This window comes from Micromys minutus, assembly GCF_963924665.1.
Source record: "Micromys minutus genome assembly, chromosome: 15".
NCBI classification, from domain to species: domain Eukaryota; kingdom Metazoa; phylum Chordata; class Mammalia; order Rodentia; family Muridae; genus Micromys; species Micromys minutus.
The window spans coordinates 51146228-51163385 of record NC_137984.1 but is presented as its reverse complement, the minus strand read 5'-3'; the positions used below and the strand labels follow the sequence as shown (position 1 = coordinate 51163385).

Sequence of the window (17158 nt, the reverse complement as noted above, 5' to 3'; positions counted from 1 at the left end):
ACCTCGAGTCCAAGTTGAAAGGATAGGGGAGGCAAACTCTGCTGTGAGTGAATTTATCATCTCTGAATGAACACAGGCAAATGCTTCCAAGATTGGTTTCGTATGATTTAAGAGGCCAGGGGAGCTAGATGCTTCTAAATATGCCTGTCAGATGAAGGAAGAAACATATAGTTGTTTTATACTTCTTAGTAAATGTAATTAATTTGCAGATACAGCGGTGAAGGAAGATTTGTCTTTGGCTTTCCCTGTGGCTTTGTTTTATTACACGTGCTGGGAAAGGGATCCAGGGTTTCATACATGTTAGGCAAGTCTCTCACTGAGCCCACCACACACACCCAGCCACACCCTGGGGTTTTCTGAGCTGTTTAGAGAACCCATAAGATCTCACATAAACTATAAGATTCACTTTTGGTGTTGGGGGAGTTTGATCTAATTCTCTGAGATTTAGCACTAAATTTAACATTAAATAGCTTTGATGATTCTAAGAAGCCATGTCCGCTGTGTGTTTTAGACAAACTCCTCTTGAAACTTACAGAACTAAAGACAAAAATGTAGACTCTCTCCACATGCTCACTCGAGGATTTACCTTTGCTTTATAGGATAAGCTCTCGGTAAGGAAACTTTATTCCGTCTTCTGTGAAGCTATCTGTATTTCAAAAACAAGTATTTTTAAAAGCAGTCCCACAATCCATCTGTTTTCCCTTGTCATCTGATGCCCTTCAGACCTCTGCAGCTGTATCAAGAGTCAAGGGCGGATCGTAGAGACAATTGGAGAGGAGGCAGTTGCAGACTCATCACCAATGCAGGAGAAAATAGAGTTTCTGAAGCAGGGACCGTGGCGCCCAAGTAGTATTCACATTCATGACAAACACTAACCTCTTAGAATGAGGTTATTTATTCAGTGAAACCTCAGCTTGTATAAAGAATACCCAAAGCCCTACAAGTAACCAGCATCCAGCCCTGGTCTCCCTAAAGCCTTGGGGACATTGGTTTTTTTTACTAGTCTAGTTTATAGATTCTGGGCCCTCTAGTTAAGAACAGACTCAAATACTGGGAGTTTAAATCTGGAAGAAAGCATGAGGCACATCTCTCTGACTCATGGTTGGGTCTTAGGTGAGGAATCATAGGATGGATACTCACGCAACACTTTGAGAAACAACAAAAAGTGTTACGCGCATGTGTTTCATTTGGTTGTGTTTTTTATGGCTAAGCTTCAAAGGGCACCTAAAAGCTGTTATAATCTACGGATAGCTTTATGGTTGTAACTCAGTTGGCAAGCCCACGGCCCTGGTTCGGTGTCTGGCACCATCAATCACAACTACATAGATATTTACATATATGAAAGGCAAACATGTCATGTGAGTTATCTCAGGGGTAGCTTATGAAAGAGACAGAAATAATAGTAATGGTTTCTGTGTCCCTGTTAACAGAGCCTGTCTTCTACTTTGGGGACACCCAGTACTCCGTGGATGAGAGTGCAGGCTACGTGGAGGTGCAAGTGTGGAGGACGGGGACCGACCTCTCAAAGCCTTCTAGTATCACAGTGAGGTCCCGGAAAACAGAACCTCCCTCCGCCGATGGTGAGCAGTCTCTTACATCCAGTCAGCCTTTTGTGTTGTTCTGCAGCTACTGAACACCTCCCCTGAATGAAACGTTCCTAATGGATCTACTGTTGTAAGGAAAGAAATTTCAAAACCATGAAACAAAGTTCGGATTGTAACTGAAGATTCAGAGGCTAAATTGTGGTACCCACGTTTGCGTGGCGTGGTTGTCAGCTCAGAAAAATAACATGGTCAATGGGTCTGACATACAGGGAGTGGTCACGCCTGGCATCTTCACGGAATGGAAGGGCATTCAAGTCTTTCCCAGGAGGGCATCGTCAGGCCACATCCTCATTTTAACAAGTATCCCTGAAAGTACGTCACACTGAGCAGGTTGTCCTTTACACAGTGGCATATATATTGTCCTGGCTGGGAGAGCCCTGCTTCTTATCCGCGGCTCTGAAGCTCTGGTGACACATACACCTAAGGGCAGACATGGAGCTTAAATTCCTCTTTTCCTGTTTTAACTGACTGACAGTATGATTTCTCTTATATATACGCGCTCATCCTGTGTGACTAAAGTGTGACATAGGACACACATACATCATACGGGCTATTTATCACCATACAGAACAGGCAAGAGCTGTTCCATTTTAAAAGTCATCCAGACGTCCTAACTTTCTTAATAAAATGAACCACCATTGTGCCTTGCAGGCTACACGTGTCTGTTCATATTTGTTTAGACAATTATTTCTTTTTCTTTCTTCTTTCCCCTTTTTTCCTTTCATTTTTATTTTTTAAATTTTTATATAATCTCACTGTATAGCCCTGGTTAGCCTGGAGCTTACTACATAGCCTAGGTTAATCTTGAACTTGTTATGTGGATGAGGCTGACCTTGAACTTACAAAGATCTGCCTGTCTTTGCTTCCTGGGTGCTGGGATTAAAGACATATGTGGCCAGGCCAAGCCCTAAGATTATTCTTTTTTTTTTTCTTTTTTTTTTTTTTCTTTTTATGAGACAAGGCCATACATGTTTCTGGCCGTCCTGGAACTTGCTATGTAGACCAGGCTGGTTTCAAACTCACAAAGATCTGCCTTCCTCTGCCTTCCAAATGCTCTATGGAAGGTTTATGCCACTACACCAGGCAGATTATTCATTCTTAAGAATGAAATTTAAATCAGAATTGAAGGTGTGCATTAAAAAATAACAAAGGAAACTAAAGTGCAAAAGAAAACAAGGGAATGCTTTTGTGTGTCCATTTGTTTTGTGTTTGGAGTTTCGGATGCTGGAGACTGAATTCGGGGCTTTGCGTGTGCCCAGCACACAACTCTCATTGAGTTATACCTCCAACTGTAAGAAATAGAAACTTTGTCTTAATGAACCAAAGACACACTCACAGTTGCACGTTGAAAGACAAAATAGGTAAAAAATGAAAGTGACTCTCACTGTCTGGAGTGTGAGTGACAGAGAAAATGTGTTGAGTTCTAACTTTTGCCGGTATATGGCTCAGTAAAATAGTCACTGCAGAAACAGATAGATCGACATTAATGGGTATCAACAAAACTTAAAGGTATCTACTTTATGTATAATTTTTACCATGCATTTGATTGATATTGATTAATTTATAACTGGTTATTAAAGGACTTTAATAAAGAAGGAAGAGGAAGTATATATGATGAAAAGCCGTTGGACATAAGGTTTAGAACTCCAGCTTAGATTCACCAAACCAATAACTATGCAAAAACCAGTCTTTTCTATCTTGTTAATTACACTTCTCTGTAGGATTTGCTGTGCTCTATTTCTACAACATTATACATTCATCTATGTCATTTCTTTCTTCATTTCAATCCTATATAAATAATGGATGCATTACGGTTTTAGCTGGAACAGATTATGTGGGAATCAGTCGCCACTTAGATTTTGTCCCTGGCGTCAACATGCAGACTGTTCGCATCATCATTCTGGATGACCTGGGACAGCCAATGCTGGAGGGAATCGAGAAGTTTGAATTGGTACTTCGCATGCCTATGAACGCTGCCCTTGGCGAGCCCAGCAAGGCCACCGTGTCCATAAATGACTCTGCCTCAGACTGTGAGTGACGTTAAACTTTACAGTTATAAGTGTATTAAATGGTAGGAGGGTGATAAGCTGTATAGCACAGCCGTGGGCATTTACTAGGGATGACATTGCAGGGGCTGGGACAGTGCTGTCCACACTGTTAGTGAGAGGCCTGAGAGGCAGCGGAGCTGGTTCCTTCTGAAGCCACAGTGAAAAGACGGCACAGGCCTCTCACTCATAAGTGGCCATCTTGTCCCTGAACCTCTTCACATCATCTACCTCCTCAGATTCTACATGACCACATCTCCCTTTGAAACCCTGGGCTGGAGCCCATCCTAAGGACATTTTATCTCCTTTACCTGCCTATTCGCGGGCACTCAGGGTATGATTTCAACATGTAAGATGTTGGTATGGGAGACACCATTCACTCTCTACAAATACCCGTGTCTTTTCTACTCCTGCTCATTTTGATAGAATTAGACAGTCTTTAAAAACTAACCTTATATTTTAAAGAACAGCGTGGTATTATCACTGGTGTCTTGAATGGCTCAAACTTTCTTCACCACATGGGTAGAGCTGTGTGATGCTTCCTGAACCTTTGAGCATCCATGGTCTGCCATTTCTGTCACCCAGCCACACCTCATATTTCTCTAATCAACGTCAAGTACACTGTTGTGTGACACTATTCCTAAGGAGACCAAAGTAAGGACACCACCAGTGCCCAACTGGTTGAACCTATCTATAAGTAGTTTTCACCGGAGTCACTTACAGGAGCAGAAATGTCTCAAAGACAGCATCTCCCCAGGCCACCCTAGCATGGATGACAGCTCAGAAAAGCTGGGAACCTAGAGCACACTGCATAGCCTGCAGGCAGCTCAAAGGATTGGAGAGGTCATGGTAGGACAGTCCGATTCAAAGTAGCACTTTCAAAAGTGGTAGGAAAGTGTCTCTTCTAGATGGCATGCTTGGTCTCTGCTTTTTCTAGGCAGCTCAACTTCTCTGGGAGTGTCTCTACTGCTTCTCTGTAATTGGGAAGTGTGTGTATGGGGTGCAGGGCAGTGAATCTGGTACGTTTCAGGGACTTCCTGGAGCCTTTGAGTTGTTGACTCCCAGAACTTAAGAAGCTTCCTTGTATGATGCGGCGTTTCACCTCCACGCAGAACATCCTCTTGTTCATCTCCGTTCTAACATCCATTATCCTAATGAGCTTCCCTTCAAGGCAGTGGTCTGTCTTGGGGGAAAATGCTACATAAAAGTTGTTTGTAGCAGGTCTCTCTAAACACCATCACTGACAACAGGAATCAGGGCCTTTCTACCATGATGCTTCCAAGGGTGATTAGAAGAAAGGAACCTGTTGTCAATGAGACCTGTGTATGACCTGCTTAGCTTCAGTGTCACCTAAAACTAACCCAAGCACACACTCGCCCACTTTCCCTACCATTCCTGCATCGAAGGTAATGATGTGTACAATACTTAGTGTTTTTCGTATGGAGAACATCTGAAAGCACGTGACGTGAGCATCTGGAGGCCTCTGGCTTTATCTGCTTTTTAAACTCTTGCTGTACCGCTCATGCCACAAAAAAGGACAGTGACCATCACAACGACAAGGAAATAAAGATTTTACAGTGGTCTCTTGAGGTCAAAAGGTTGGCAAGTAACTGGGAGCGAGGTACTACTGTTCTCATTCATCGTCTACATTATTTATTTATATACATTTATCTATATTATGTTATTTATATTATATATTATATTATAACATTTATATTGTATACCATTTATTCTTATACATTTATTTATATCCATTATTTATTCTCTACATCAGACTGTATCTTCTGAAATGTTTTGTGTCAAAGGATGTTTCTGTTCATTTGGATCCATGAGTTTATTTCCCTCCCCCCAACAGTGCCTAAAATGCAATTCAAAGAAAGAGTGTACACTTGCAGTGAACGTGACGGGCGTGTAGCTGCAGTGATCCACAGGAGTGGTGACATCCGGCACAGGTCTTCTGTGAGATGCTACACAAGGCAGGGGTCTGCGCAGGTGATGATGGACTTTGAAGAACGCCCAAATACCGACGTTTCCATTGTCACATTCCTCCCTGGTATGTGCAAGCTTGAAAATGTTTTAGACCTTTCATCGTGTTTAGTGTGTGTGTGTGTGTGTGTGTACGTGCGAGCACGTGCGCGCATGGGGGAAGGGCATGTGCATACCAGAGCTGATACTTGAAGTCAGAAAATAAATCTGTGGAGTTGGGATTTCTCTCCCTTCTTCCTTGTATATCTGAAGGATTGAACCCAGGTCATTAGGTTTATGGATACAGTGTCTTAAGCCCTTGAATTTTCTATACATAATTTAAGGGCACCAAATATACACTGCCAGATTGTAGTCCAGAAAATACAGTAAAATCAAATGTCCCGATTTTCCAAAGAGCTTGCAACATAAGTTTATGTGCAGTATATGACAAGGCGTGTGCATTGGGACAGATTAAGTAGGCAACCTTTCAGTCTCTTCATTAACCTTTTGATTTCTAATCATGTATTTTATTGTTAGTTCAGAACTCAGCAGACAAGAGCTTATCAAATGTGAAAATGTCACCAGGCTAGAAATTAATGTTAATTTTGAAATGTTATTAGGGAAAATGTATCTCACCCTTTTGACGTATATCAGTGCCCTCAGATTTTTCCTACTTTGTCGCAACCATGTAATTTTGTGGGATATTTTCTAATGAAAAGAAGCACAGACATGTGGAAGGTTACGCTTATACTGGTAGAGTGTTGAATACATTTAAATTGTCAACAGTAAGGACTGTTTATTAATATTTAAGCATTCATCTGCTAATCTATCATATAGCTGTGAACATGTTTTAAAGATTTTTTAATGAGACTGAGGAAGTTTGGGCTATAATATTGGTCCCAGTTGGGAAAGACAAGGATCTAATTGCTTTGAGTCGACGGCCTGTTGAACAAGCCAGCAGTCAGTAACATGAGAAACCGGTGTAAACCGGTGTAGTCAGGTTTTTTGACAGACTTCCCCACCATAGTTCTGGGAACTCATGCACAGTGCTGGCACTTTCTTTTTCCTTTGCTTTCTGAGATGAGTGCTAGGCTGTAAAGAGAGAAATTACAGAAAGCCTTATGAAAATGTGGGCCTGGGTCCAAATAGTCGCATCGTCATTGAATAATTATTACTGTGAACAGTGTTCTTGGCCTGACGGAGCAGCGGGAAGCACCCACTCTCCCTCTTCTGCCTCATTCTAGCTGTTGGCCTTTCCTTCTAGAATGTGTCACTGTCCTTTGCTCCAGGTGAGTCAGAGAAGCCGTGTGTCCTGGAGCTGATGGACGATGATCTCTATGAGGATGTGGAGGAGCTACGCCTGGTCCTTGGCACGCCACAGGGCAGCTCTGCCTTTGGAGCAGCAGTCGGGGAGCAGAATGAAACCCTGATAAAGATCCAGGATGATGCTGACAGTAAGCAGCCGCAGATTTCCTAGCAGGGACTCCGGAACCAAAGTCCACTCTCTACCCGAGTTTCCAGGTGGCTCAGAAAAGTACTTCCTCTTTCTCAGTAGGACCCGAAAACAACTAAGCCATAAGACAGGAACGAAACAGAACCCCAAACTGATACATTTAGGGGCTGGTGAGATAAAGCACTTGCCAGACAGGCACGGGGTAAGAGTTTAGGTCTCCGGCAGCCACATAAAAGCTGCGCAGATGTGGAAGGCTGCCAGTAATCCCTGCTTCACTGAAGAGGCAGAGGCTAGATCACTGCGGCAACCTGGCAACCTAGACTAACTAGATTGTCAAGCTCCAGGTTCAGTAAAAGACTCCGTTGTGAGGAATAATGCAGGAAGAACCCAGCATCAAGTTTGGGCCTCGACATGCACCCACTGCACATCTCACATGTAAGAAAACCTGGTAAACCCCAAAGCTCTGGATACAGTGCCATAGTCAGGGGCTTGCCTAACGTGTGCAAGACCCCGAGTTCAGTCCCAGCACCACTGACAAAGCTGACTGGGGAGGCTATGTCTTATGCCTGCATACTGAAGCACATGGTTTCATACCTACCCTCTCCCTACATGCCTTCATGTCTACCCAGCCCTGGGCCCCCCAGATCCCTGCTCAGTGTACTGCTCTAATAAGATCTACGGGACAAAGAGACAGCTCACAGGACATGGCTCAGTGTTTCCCAGGAAGGACGTAGAATACATTTAACATGTCTCCTTCAATAATCACATCAATGGTGAAGCAACAGAGAGTTGCTAAGATTGTAACAATAGTAAAAGCCCTCCATAGGGAAGAAACAGAAATGGAGAGAAATGCCCACTCTCATTACCCTTTCCCGGCAACTTCCGTTTGTCTGTGTTTTCCCTGTTCTTAGAAGCTGTTATCAAATTTGGAGAAACCAAATTTAGTGTCACTGAACCCAGCAAACCAGGAGAGTCAGTGGTTGTCAAAATCCCAGTGGTCCGCCAAGGAGACACTTCAAAGGTTTCAATTGTGAGAGTCCACACTAAGGATGGCTCCGCTACCTCTGGAGAGGATTATCACCCTGTATCAGAAGGTATGGGTCTTCCCGGCTCTGTCACCAGCTAGATCGAGGGAACACAGTTGAACCTGGGAATGTAAGGAAGAGGGTGAAAAAAACTGCTTTTAAACTTTCTCTAGGAATATAAAGAGCAAAAATCTCTAGAATTTTCTCCTAGGGGATTTTTGAGAATTGGTGTGTGTGTGTGTGTGTGTGTGTGTTGAGCGTTCTGACTGTCCATGAGTCTGACTGTCTGTTCAGTGGCTGGTCAGGCATTGTGGCATACGTTTGCTGTAAATTTGAAAATGAGTGATAACCACACTGAATAGCTTGGGTCAAATGCTAAAGCTAGACAGCTTCTTCCTAACAGGGACCAACCGTGAAAGGATAATCAAATGCCAGCCACAGCAAACCTGTTGTGCTTCCATGGGGGGTGGCGGGGGGAGGGGCACCATTCTACCATTTACATTTCTGTACTAGTAAAGCAATAGACAGTCCCCTCTCTGCAATACTCCTAAATTCTGCTTATGGAAGCACTGTTCCTACCTTTCTGCCTCTTCTCAGAAGTTCTCGGGATGAAACATTCCAGGTGTTCACCTTGATTTTCTGACTCAGTAACAAAATGTTAAAAGTGGTGGCCAGGTGTTAGTGAATCAGTAACAAAATCAATTTAAGCAACAGAAACCTGATAACTTCTACAAAGGAGCTTCAGCTTTCTTTGCATACAGTGTTATTCCCAGGCTTTGAAGTGCATCTTATGTAATTCAAAAGCTGGGAAACTAAAACCGGGTCTACCACAAAATTACAAAGTTAAAAGTCTGTCTGTTCTGTGATAAACAGATTTTACATAAAAGAAAAACCTTCTGAATAGCACCTGTCACCTTTAAAAAGAAATTGCTTATCTTAGAAATAAAGTTATTCTCTTATTGAACACAGTAAAATTATAAATATGTAATGAGCTAACAAATGAAGCCTAATAAAGATAAACAATGCTAACTCTATGTAAGTATCAAGTAGCCCCTAAACACCAGCTGGCTGTTTGTAATAAATTTTGGCATATTTTTTCCATATGACATGTTTTAATTTTTCATTCTATGATCGAAATTGAGGTCGTGCATAACCAAATAGAAAAAAAAAAAAACACTGCCACAAAAAGTTGAACTCTAGTTCCATGGAATGAAGTGGCAGAGAGAGGGAAAAGTGACGAATCTCTTAAATCTGAGATGGAAAACGCACACCGAGAGCGCTGATTGAAATGTTTACGATGCATTATTTTTAAACTTCTTAGACATTTGGTTTGTATAACTCAGGGGTTTGTAAAAACTTGAATGCTTCACAGTGACACCTAGTGATGGAGGTAAACGGAGATGAGGAAAAGAAAGGAAGAGACTGGAATGTTGGTCAACCAGAAGATCTACTGTGGAGAAAAGCCCCAGGAGCTGTTAGCTGACAGTTACCATGCAACAAAGTACACTCAAGTGTCTATCTGTGTTTTCCTGTGAAATTTTACATCTTTAGCGTAAGAAAGTAACTTTTAAAAGTCACAGCACACAGACCAAGCCGAATTATTTTAGGCCATTGCATTGCATATACCAAATATAAACAACAAAATTTGCTTTTAAAAATTAAAAAAAGTTAGTAGGCCAGAAATAACTAGCTGTTCTGATTTTTCTATGTTTCTTTTGTGGGCTAAAAAAAAAAAAAAATCCAAGACTGTTGAACTCAAATAGTATAAAAAGGTGGGGAGAAAAAGCTGTGTCCAGGATTAGAAGGAAATTTTAATTGCATTGATTAAGAGCTAATTTTTTTCTTTATAAATTGGCAATAGAAAATTTCAAAGTGCAGAAGTGAGCGGCAGGTACACCAGAGATGCTGTGTCCTGCCATAAGGAATCGGTAACTGCCAGACTGTCTCTACCAATGGGAGGGGTGGTGTTTTTCTCTGTCCATATTTCCTCTTTGGAAGCAGTGTCTCCAAGGGCAGAATAACCAACAAATCGTCTTCTCCAGCATCATCAAAAGATTTGCTACTCAAACGGCAGAAAAACCCAACAATCTTAGTGAAGAGGAAGTGATCAGCAAAGGACCCTTGTGGTTGCGTGGCTTTCCCACGACATTGTGTCGTCCTTGCTGGGCGGGGACAGAAAAGGGAGAAAACACTGCCCAAAAAATTAAAACAAGTGCTTTTGAAATAGAATTTCCTAATACACTCCAAATGATTCCAAAGGCAGCTGCTCTGTGTGTCTGTCTAGATGCTCTGTCGCACTTAGTCACTCCTATCCAGCCTACAGACACTGGGCTTCATTAGTATGAGAAATCGGGGGCTAAAGAAGTCTGGTGACTATCCTGTCGCTCAGCAGTTTCCAAACTCTGAGTCAACAATTAATAAGTCGTGGTTAGAATTTTCCTTTGGCTAGAACAGAGAAGAAAGGAATAGTAGAAAAGATTAGAGTAGAGACTGGGGAGATGGCTCCAATCGTGAGACCTCAGCTCAAATCTCAGCACCAGTCTTGGATCCCCATGCCTGGGACCCAAGCACTGGGCCAGAGATGAGGATCAGCGGGGGTTGTTGGACACCAGCCTAGCTCTGGGTCTGGGGAGAGACTCTGCCTTAAAAGGATAAGGGAAAAGGTGATAGACAGGTATCTCATATCCTTCTGGCCTCCACACATGCACATACACACAGACAGGCAGACAGGCAGGACAGGACAGGGCAGATAATAGCAATGAATTATCAGTTAGGTTTGACTCCCTTTAAGTAAGCACACACAGATGTACTGGACCACAATGTAAAATGTTCTTGTTATAAACCACAGTCCAAGAAGATTTCAGGTTCATATGCAAAAGATTAAAGTAATGACCTTGTGTTTCTAGAAATCGAGTTTAAGGAAGGGGAAACCCAACACACGGTTGAAATTGAAGTAATCTTCGATGGGGTGAGAGAGATGAGGGAGGCCTTCACAGTTCACCTTAAACCAGATGAAAATATGGTAGCAGAGACACAGGTAAGTGCGCACACACACACACAGACTCACAAGAAGAAGACTCAGGGCTGGAGAGATGGCTCAGCAGTAATTCAACCACCCGATTTTTTTTTTTTCTGACTAGATTAGAACCTAGGAACTTCTCTTTTTGGGAAATTGTCTTGTTGGAAACTCACGGTCCTTGGGCCCCACATCAGCCCCCTTAGCCTTGCCATGTCTGTCATAATTCTGGGGTTGAAAGGCACCGTGGGCATCCCCCTTCATGTACAAAGAAACTTTGTACTTTTAAAAGAGATTTATTTATTTTCACATTGTGTGTATGAGTGTTTGCCTGGATGAATACATGTATACTACATATGTGTAGTACCCACAGAGGCCAGGGTCCAGGTCCTGTACAAGAGCAGATGTTTACTGCTGAACTATCTCTCCAGCCCTGGGTCTTCTTATTGTGAATATATTTATTTATATTCAGCGCTAACTGAAGAAGACACTTTTGCCCACCAAACATGTCCCTGGCCCCTGGAGTGCCCACTTGTTCCTCTGAATTTGGTTAGAGTTTGATGCTGAGAGTTTTGTGCACAAGATTTATTAGCCACAAACTGTGTTTTCTATATCACCCACTATATTTTCTTTAAGATAGACATAATTTCCATAGAATTTCTTTTATAGTGGAGATCATTTTTTAAATTACATGTTGTAGAAGAAGGTCAATTTTAAAAGTACTGGGTAAGTGCACCAAGTGTTTTCCTTGTTTGGTTCACTATCGATATGAGAACAAAATGGAGAATTGTGTTTTTCTTGAGTATTTGTATTACTTAGTACAAAAGGTAATTCTCTCCTTTAAGAATTTTTTAGCTTTAGGTTTTTTTTTTCACTTTGTATTTGTGTGGGGCAGCGCATGTCGTGAAACACGTGTGGAGGTCAGAAGGTAGCTCATAGGAGTCAGTTTTCTCCTTCGTCAATGAAAGTTGTTAGGATCAAACTAAGGATGCTGGGCTAGCAGCAAGTGCCCCATCTCGTGACTGTCCAGCCCCACTCTGCAGAAAGCATTGATCAAATACATTTTTGTTAGACTTTCACTGTTTCAATGGATTAGCATTGACCTTCTTTTAGGTAAAGAAACAGAGTCAGTGTTGGAGACTCTTAAAAATATAGAAACGAGCTTTGGTTCACAGTGATTAAAAATGACATTTCTTTGACTTTACAAAACATAATTTGAATTCCTCTTCCCTTTGCTCCATAATCACACGCTACAATGCTATAGTACTATAGTGTTTCTGACCCATGATGTTCACTGTGTTAGGAAGACTGAAGATTTTGATTTACAGTATTTCATTTGGGATGTGCCCATTGCACATCAGAAGTGTGAAGGCAATGTTGGATAGCTGTCCTATCAGTTGTCTGAGGTGGGAAAGATGTCCCAGGAACATGGACAGAGGTGATTCTCCTCCTTGACCTGACAATGGCCAGAGCTGCCTTGTCCTCGTCGTCTCTCTTGGTATCCCAGCAGCTCTGCCACCAGCCCACAGTCCCATGACCTCGAAGGCCTGGTTTCTTCCAAGGTGCCCTCAGCTTTCTCTTCCCTCTGTCAACTAATAGATTGTGTTCTCATGTAACTTCAGCTTCGCAAATCCACCATTGATGTATCTGCCATCATCCCAGCTGAAGAGAAAACCCGAGAGCCTAAGCACTCATGGGCTTTGGTGAGCCACAGGTCCCTCCCCTGTAAACATGCCATGGTCACGTGTGATGCGCTGTATGTGGCCTATTACTCTGCATACAGTCTGCACACGACAGTCTCAATCAGAGATTCCGAGGGGTTTTCCGGTCATTTTTCTGACAGAGAGAAGATCCAGGAACCTTAATATTTGACACAGGAATGTCTTGTCCTTTGCTCCTAGGCAACCAAGGCCATTGTGTATATAGAAGAAATCCACAGCATGGCAGATGTCACCTTTCCTTCTGTCCCTCACATTGTGTCTTTGCTCATATATGACGACACCTCCAAAACCAGGGAGGATTCTGGACCTGTGTCTGGCTATCCTGTCGTCTGCGTTACGGTGAGGAAGAAACAGAAGATGTGGGGAAATTAGAAGACATTGCTTTAAAAGATTCACTTCTATTTTATGTGTGTGGGTGTTTGCCTGCATGTTTGTATGTGTACCACATGTGTGCCAGAGAAGAGGGTGTCAGATCCCCTGCAACTATAGTTACAGATCATTGTGAGCTGCCAAACCTAGTTCCTCGGCAAGAGCAGCAAGTACTTAAAATGATTTTATCTTCAGAAGTTTAAGGTTTAAACTCTCAACTGTGAAAAAGAAACAGTAACAATAGTTAAATGAAGCTGCCATCTTCTTCCTCACAAACACACAAATACCATGTTGACTGCATACACAGCGTATGGTTTATGACCTCTGCACAGAGCAAGTTAGAAAAAAATGGAGGCAGATGAAAACCAAGGATTCATAGCTGTAATATGGGGCAGTGTGTAAGGCTGGAGCTAACACGCCCCATGCATAGCTCTAATATGGGGCAGTGTGTAAGGCTGGAGCTAACGCGCCCCATGCATAGCTCTAATATGGGGCAGTGTGTAAGGCTGGAGCTAACGCGCCCCATGCATAGGAGCAGGTAGAATGTTGATGGTTTAAGATTTAAACAGGGGAAGATCATTCTGGAAAGGGGTGGCCATGGAGAAAGAGTGGAAGAAATTTGTTATAGGTTTCGCTTGCCTTCTCATAAATGAATTTTAAGTCTCTAATGAACAATAACTATGGAGTATATTTTTGTGTCACAGCAGCCCTAATGAAACGCCCCACATATAGGCACACAAGGAATGCTAGTCGGCTTAACAAGGAGTGAATAATTGGTTGTTCACTTATAACGGGCTTCTAAATGTCACTTTAAGCAACTCGGAATTCATTTGTTGACTGTTGGGGAGAGTTCTCATACAAAAGAGCCGCATGACAGAGGGTCATGATGGAGTGGGGGCAGGGGTTTGTGACTGGGCTTGGAAAGGGTGAACTTCAATCGGGGAGGAAGGAGTTAAAGGGATGGTAAAGAAGGCACCAACTTAAGGAGAGAGAGAGAGAGAGAGAGAGAGAGAGAGAGAGAGAGAGAGAGAGAGAGAGAGAGAGAGAGAGCGCGCATTACAAGGTTTTCCCCCACCCCCCATGGATGTGAAGGAGGAAAGAGAGGGATTAGTCTGTGAACAAATGTCTGATTGGCACTTGTGCTGTCCCTGATGGAGCCTCATGGGAGAAGTAGATTTCTGTAGGACAAGGGAGATGGGAAAGAAGCAGAAAGGTTAGAGTGACCGGGAGACCGTGATGAAATGAGTAGCCCTTCTGCGCGTGGTCAGTCATGTCCAACGTTTGTAGGTTGAAGGGGAGAGAGACGACCACAGCTGGGAACAAGAATTCAGAAGTTGTGTGGGGGATGGGGAAGCATTCACCAAGGAGGTGAGAAGAATCAGGCCCATGTTGCTCTGTACTGTGGTCTCAACACACATCTGCTTGGTTTGACTTTCCCATAGGCCTGCAACCCCAAATATCCAGACTACGACAAAACTGGCTCTATCTGTGCCAGTGAGAACATCAACGACACCTTGACCCGCTACAGATGGCTCATTAGTGCTCCCGCTGGCCCGGACGGCGTAACCAGCCCCATGAGAGAGGTGGACTTCGACACCTTCTTCACATCATCCAAAATGATCACATTGGACTCCATATACTTCCAGCCTGGCTCCCGCGTGCAGTGTGCAGCGCGAGCAGTGAACACCAATGGGAATGAAGGCCTGGAACTAATGAGCCCCATTGTCACAATCGGCAGAGAGGAAGGTGAGAGACTGTCACGGGGAGGCCGCTGAAACTGCGGTATTTCGAATGTCTCGTTTCTGTGTATAAATTACTCCAATGCCCATGCATGCCATCGCACTTGAAGAAGACCTTCCATGTATAGCAATCGTCATTAGGAAAGAGTTATTTGTGTATTTCAAGAGCTCCTGTGGTGTGCTGGGCCCAGAGCCTTGTACTCATAATGATGACAGAAGAGGGCTTCCATCCTGAGTCCATGGGAAAATTGGAGGCATATGTCCTCTGAGTCTGGTCCTGCACAGAGGAGCTGCTAAAATGAGAAGCCACTGTGATAAACATAAAAGAACCTGAACTGGCTGGAACTAAGAAGCCAAAACACAGGGGAGCTCTCAAGAGGAAACAGGACAGGTTAGATCTAGACAAGTGGAGGGATACCGTGCCAGGTAAAGAGCCCTTGCGTGCCTGGAAATGTACTAGGGACACAGGGTAATGGTGGAAAAAGTGGAGAACCATCCGTCCATATTCTCACCTCATTTCAAAAGGAGCTGTGTTGGGAGCTGGAGCCAGGGAGCATGCATGTGTTCCTCATCGAAATGAGCATCGTCTCTAATCCGTCTGACCGAGAGCTGTTTCCTCGTGAGCCTGTTGACAGGTTTCTGCCCTGTGCATCTTGCAGAGGGCCATGTTCAGTTCCAAGCACCTCCATCAGGTGCTCACAAATGCCTGTAGCTCCAGTTCCAGGGGGTCTGATGCCTCTGGCCTCCCCAACACACACACACACACACACACACACACACACTCCTTTTTTAAAAGTGTATTTAGGGCTTGAAATTATAATTCAGTAAAGTTCTGGGAGCAGTTCCCAGCTCTGTTAAAATAAACATTAACTTTTAGGTTATTTACCAATAAGTATAGTCATTATATCTGATACATAATAAATATTTCAGAATTAACCATATTCTAGGGTAACATTCAGACTCACCTCATTTAACTATACTCAGTTTGTATTGTATGTCAACCATTTTCATTTTGTCTGTTCACATTATACAATAATTTTGTGCATACGTTCTTGACCTAAATCAGCACCATGTATTCAGTCAGTCTGACCAGGAGCTCTTTCCTCACAAGCCTATTGGAGAGGTTTCTCCCTGTGTGCCGTGGTCACCTCTCATACAGTCTTCTGCTTCCTTAGGACACACGTTCTCAGCCAGGTCTTGGACCCCAGGGAATAAAATATAGAAAAACAATAGTATCTATCTTGACACATTCTTTAGGTGCCATTATCTTCTTTTAACATAAATGTGCTGATTTTCTTCAAGGTCTCTGTCAGCCCCGTGTGCCTGGGGTAGTGGGGGCGGAGCCATTCTCAGCCAAGTTGCGCTACACTGGCCCCGAAGACCCAGACTTTGCCAACCTCATTAAACTCACTGTGACGATGCCACACATAGACGGTAGGTACCCTAAATAAAGAAAGACCTTAGAAGTATCATGTATATTTGTAACCTGGTTTGGTTTGCTTCCTTAATCTTCAGACTGCAAGTTGACTTTTCAAGCACATCTGCTCTGTCTGCCTAGGCATGCTCCCGGTCATTTCCACGAGAGAGCTGTCCAACTTTGAGCTGACCCTCAGCCCTGACGGCACAAGAGTTGGAAACCACAAATGCTCCAACCTGCTGGACTACAATGAAGTGAAGACCCACCATGGTTTCCTGACTAATGCCACAAAAAACCCGGAGGTCATTGGAGAGACCTATCCTTACCAGTACAGTGTGCCGGTCAGGGGTTCCAGCACCTTACGCTTCTACCGAAACCTGAACCTGGAGGCCTGTCTGTGGGAGTTTGTCAGCTACTATGACATGTCGGAGCTCCTGGCTGACTGTGGAGGCACCATCGGGACCGATGGCCAGGTACATGGTCTAACATCCTATCCCTATTGTTTGGTTCTGTTCATGGATTTTTTTTTCTTTTAATATTAACTGTTAGTTCGGTATTGTTGGTCAAAGGGACAGGTGACCAGGAATAAGAAAAGCTATGTTGTACCACATACACAGGAGATACACAAGGCCTTCTTCCCACACCATCAAAAGAATATTGCCAGAACACAAAGGAGTCTCTGCTTATGGGATAATAGAAACAATCAAAATTTGTATTCAAAGTATAATGAGTATTTGAACTAAAATTGTGAAATAACAAAAAAGTTATAAAGGTGCTTGCATATGTAATACAGTGGAAAATACC

The 17158-nt window shown here is 43.2% G+C and overlaps 1 protein-coding gene across 1 annotated transcript in view; it reads left to right on the top strand.

Moving 5' to 3' along the window:
• FREM2 (FRAS1 related extracellular matrix 2) overlaps positions 1 to 17158 on the top strand; it is a gene marked incomplete at its 5' end in the record, with an annotated part of 139680 nt that overhangs the window by 101362 nt on the left and 21160 nt on the right. The window contains 10 exons of the mRNA XM_080929574.1: positions 1431 to 1580; positions 3425 to 3634; positions 5505 to 5702; positions 6904 to 7068; positions 7979 to 8161; positions 10999 to 11129; positions 13010 to 13168; positions 14641 to 14944; positions 16240 to 16371; positions 16496 to 16827. Of these exons, the coding sequence (XP_080785700.1) occupies positions 1431 to 1580; positions 3425 to 3634; positions 5505 to 5702; positions 6904 to 7068; positions 7979 to 8161; positions 10999 to 11129; positions 13010 to 13168; positions 14641 to 14944; positions 16240 to 16371; positions 16496 to 16827 (1964 nt within the window). The remainder of the gene's footprint in view (positions 1 to 1430; positions 1581 to 3424; positions 3635 to 5504; positions 5703 to 6903; positions 7069 to 7978; positions 8162 to 10998; positions 11130 to 13009; positions 13169 to 14640; positions 14945 to 16239; positions 16372 to 16495; positions 16828 to 17158) is intronic.